This window comes from Bison bison, unplaced genomic scaffold (genome assembly GCF_000754665.1).
Source record: "Bison bison bison isolate TAMUID 2011002044 unplaced genomic scaffold, Bison_UMD1.0 scf7180017845453, whole genome shotgun sequence".
Classification (NCBI taxonomy): Eukaryota; Metazoa; Chordata; class Mammalia; order Artiodactyla; family Bovidae; genus Bison; species Bison bison.
In genome coordinates, this window is record NW_011476026.1 from 5,849 (window position 1) to 9,493 (window position 3,645).

Consider the following 3,645-nt stretch of genomic DNA (forward strand, 5'->3'; position numbering starts at 1 on the left):
TTTTTAAGAGATGCACTCGCGCATGATGAGCTCAACCGCCGCCGCCGCCGGTACACAAACCCCAACCGCCCTTGCAGACGCCGCCGCTCAACTGCCGACGCCAAGCCTCGAGCTCCTTGGACTAACCCCGCCCACGTCGTCGTGGACCCCACGCCGCCACCGCCGCCGCCGATGCCCATTGGTCCAGAGCGCTGCGGGGCGGGGCGGAGTCTAGAATCCCGCTTCTGATTGACTCACACAGGACTCCCGGCTTGTGGTGCGTTCTGATTGGACAAGGGTTTGGCGGGAAGGCTGCGCGCGGGAGGCGGAGCGCGCCCGCTCTCCTTATTCGGTTTCCTCAAACTGGTCCCCGCCCTGCCCCGCCCCGCCCGCAGCCTGCAGCAGGCCTGCTCTGGGCTACTCCACCTCACCCCGCAGGTTCTCCGCCCGGGGCCTCCTTGTTGATTGGGGAGGGCGCTGGGCCTTCGTGTAATGCCTGGCTTGGTTATTTGCAGGCCCTACAGGGAAGCGGGGGGCCGTCCTTTGGCGCTCGGCCCAGCCCCGCGCTCCGACTGTGAGATCCTCTCACCGCCCTGTAGGGCGGAGGGTTGCCAAAGGAGTGCTGCCCAGCATGGGAGCGGGGAGAGCAGGCTCCTGGGGCTCCTCAGGGGCCCTCATCCCGCAGGCCTGGCTCCTGTTACCCTCCGTCGCCTCCTGGCCCCGAGCACCGCCTCAGGTCAGGACGTCGTCGTGGGTGTGGGGGGGCCCTCCTTCCTCAGGCGCCGAGAGTGCAGCAGACTCGAAGCCTGTGCTGCCGGCCTAGTCTTAAGTACGACTTATTTTTCTGGTTGTAAAAGTAAACCATACTGAGTGTGAAGAGTGGAAAAAGCAAAAAAAAAAAAAAGGAAATAAAAGCCATAAAGCCAAAACCTAGAGATAGGCATTGTTAATGTGCCAGGGTTGTTTTGTTTTGGGTCTTTTTTTTTTTTGCTTTTCTGCTAGTATACACATTTATACATTTTTTCACACGATATGGACCAAACAATGTGTATATATAACAGTTTTTCTCGGAGAAGGCAATGGCACCCCACTCCAGCACTCTTGCCTGGAAAATCCCATGGACGGAGGGGCCTGGTGGGCTGCAGTCCATGGGGTCACTGGGAGTCAGACACGACTGAGTGACTTCACTTTCCCTTTTTACTTTCATGCATTGGAGAAGGAAATGGCAACCCACTCCAGTGTTCTTGCCTGGAGAATCCCAGGGACAGGGGAGCCTGGTGGGCTGCCATCTATAGGGTCGCACAGAGTCGGACACTGAGGTGACTGAAGTGGTTTAGCAGCAGCAGCAACAGTTTTTCTGAGATAGAATGTACATATTGGACAAGTCACCCAGTTAAAGTGGTGCAATAAGTGATCTTTTATGATAAACTTCTTTCACTTAGGGTAGGGTTCATCCATGTTGTCGCACGTGTCATTACTTCCTTCCTTTTTTTCTTAACTGTATGAGACCCAGTTCGCATACCGTACAATTCATCTATTTAAAGTACACAATTCAAATACTTGTAGTATGTTACTGAAGTTGTGCAACCATTACCATAGTCAGTTTTAGAACATTTCCATCATCCCAAATTTCACCCTTTTTTGTTGCCAAGTAATATTGCATTGTATAAGCCCACTACACTGTATTTGCCCACTCATCAGTTGGCGGGTGTTTGCGTTCTGTGGATATCATGGACACTGCTGCCATGAACATGTATGTTCTTGTGTGGACATGTTTTCATTTCTCTAGGAGTACAAATTTGGGACCTGAATGAGAACAACGGAAGACCCTAACACTGATGTCTCAGTCACTATGAAGGCCAGCTCTGTAGGACTTCCGCCTGGTTGACATGGGGCCTCAGTTGAAAGGCACCTTGAAGTTGAAGTGGCCCGTGGGAGAGAGAAGAAAGTCACACAACACATAGTCACTCAGATGGTGTGAAGATGGCCAGCAGTTCTTTTTTGTACTCCACTCTGCGGGCAGCCATCTTTATGCAAAGCCCTGGAAGAATGACCTTCACTGAACTGGCGAGGTCATCAAACTCTCTGTTCACCTGGATATCCTGAAGAGAAACCCATCACCAGACAGGATGTTATCACTTTCTGAGAACTTGGCCATTTTACACACACAAGGTCTCAAAGAGCCTCATAGGGCATCAGTTTGTCCCAAGTTTGAACGATTGAAACTGTAAACACATCTCTGAACAGGCTTTGACTCAAGCCTGGGTTGAAATAAATCAGAAGGATAATGAGCAGTGATTTGTAACTAGACTCTTCATGATTTGTATTTGGGGATTCTCTCATTTGTGTTTAACCACCTTAGAAAAGAGTGATATTTTTCCTACGTTAAAAGGCAAAACTGGAACTTCCCTGGTGGTCCAGTGGCTAAGACTCCACACTGCCAATAAAGAATTTTTTAAAGGCAAAATGGAGTGAAACAGGGTCTTCATCTCTCGTGCAGCCCCTCAAGCAAACCTCCAGCGCTAGGATCCACTCGCGGGCACTACCGGCTGGGAGGAGGGGCTGCCTTTCAAGAGCTGAACCTGCAAATCCAAACATCAGTGAGCATGGGCCTCTGAGCCACCTGTTCTCTCTCTGCCAGTGAAGAACCCAGGCAGGGGTCTGAGGTGAGACCACCATGACACCCCGCACAGGGGCAGGAGCGCAGTCAGAGTGGCCAGGTTGGAACTCGGATATGGCCACACCGTATACCTGAGCCAGGCACTCTCTCCAATCCCCACTTCTTTCTTTCTAAAATGGAGAAAGTCATATCTCCCAGGGCTGTTGGGAGGGTCAGAGACAAGGTTTATGAGAAACTCACAGAAAAGTCCAGAAGCTCCAGTGCAGACTGTGGATTAGCCTGGACAGACTTGAGCACACCAGAGCAGCCTTCACTTCGCATGGGATTCCTCGACACCTGAGAAGCACACAGGTCCCTCAGTGAGGGACGCCAAGCCCAGGCAGCAGGAACAATCCCCCATCTCTGTGGATGTGGCTCTGAGATAGTGGGCGGCCCCACTATCTCAGCTCAAAAGACTCCTCCCTGTGACCTGATGCCTTTGGTGGTGCTGGAACCGGGAATAGTGGAAGGGAGTGGACACTGGCTGCACCCCCAGCCTGCGCCCACTCTGTCAGGAATCAAAGAGACACACGGGACACACCCTACCCTTAAAGAGCTCACTGTTGCAGGGAGGAGAGGAAAGGAAACAGAACAGTGCAGCATGGAGAGTGCTCAGAGACCCCTGCGCTGACCCTCCATGGGAAGGGAAGGGTGGATGGGACGAAACACCCAAGCTGAGCTTTCCAGGCCAGGTGGGTTGAGTTGGGCATTTCAACAAGAAGAGCCACAGGAGCAAAGCAGGGTTGAGAGGTTGTACCGCATGGCTGGGAAACTGCAAGCAGCTTGGGCTGAGAGTCTTTTCATGCTGTTCATGGGGTTCTCAAGGCAAGAACACTGAAGTGGTTTGCCGTTCCCTTCTCCAGTGGACCACGTCTTGTCAGAACTCTCTACCATGACCCGTCCATCTTGGGTGGCCCTACATGGCATGGCTTATAGTTTCATTGAGTTAGACAAGGCTGTGGTCCATGTGATCAGTGATTAGTTTTCTGTGATTGTGGTTTTCAGTC

At 52.2% G+C, this 3,645-nt stretch overlaps 1 protein-coding gene across 1 annotated transcript in view; it reads right to left on the reverse strand.

Annotated features, from left to right (window-relative positions):
* Positions 1 to 1,258: 1,258 nt before the first annotated feature.
* The window catches only part of LOC104984818 (leucine-rich repeat-containing protein 74B-like), a 12,798-nt gene continuing 10,411 nt past the window's right edge, over positions 1,259 to 3,645 (reverse strand). Inside the window, exons 8-9 of the mRNA XM_010834757.1 lie at positions 2,840 to 2,935; positions 1,259 to 2,081 (exon numbers count right to left, since the gene is read on the reverse strand). Coding sequence (XP_010833059.1) covers positions 1,944 to 2,081; positions 2,840 to 2,935 — 234 coding nt within the window. The 3' untranslated portion in view covers positions 1,259 to 1,943. The remainder of the gene's footprint in view (positions 2,082 to 2,839; positions 2,936 to 3,645) is intronic.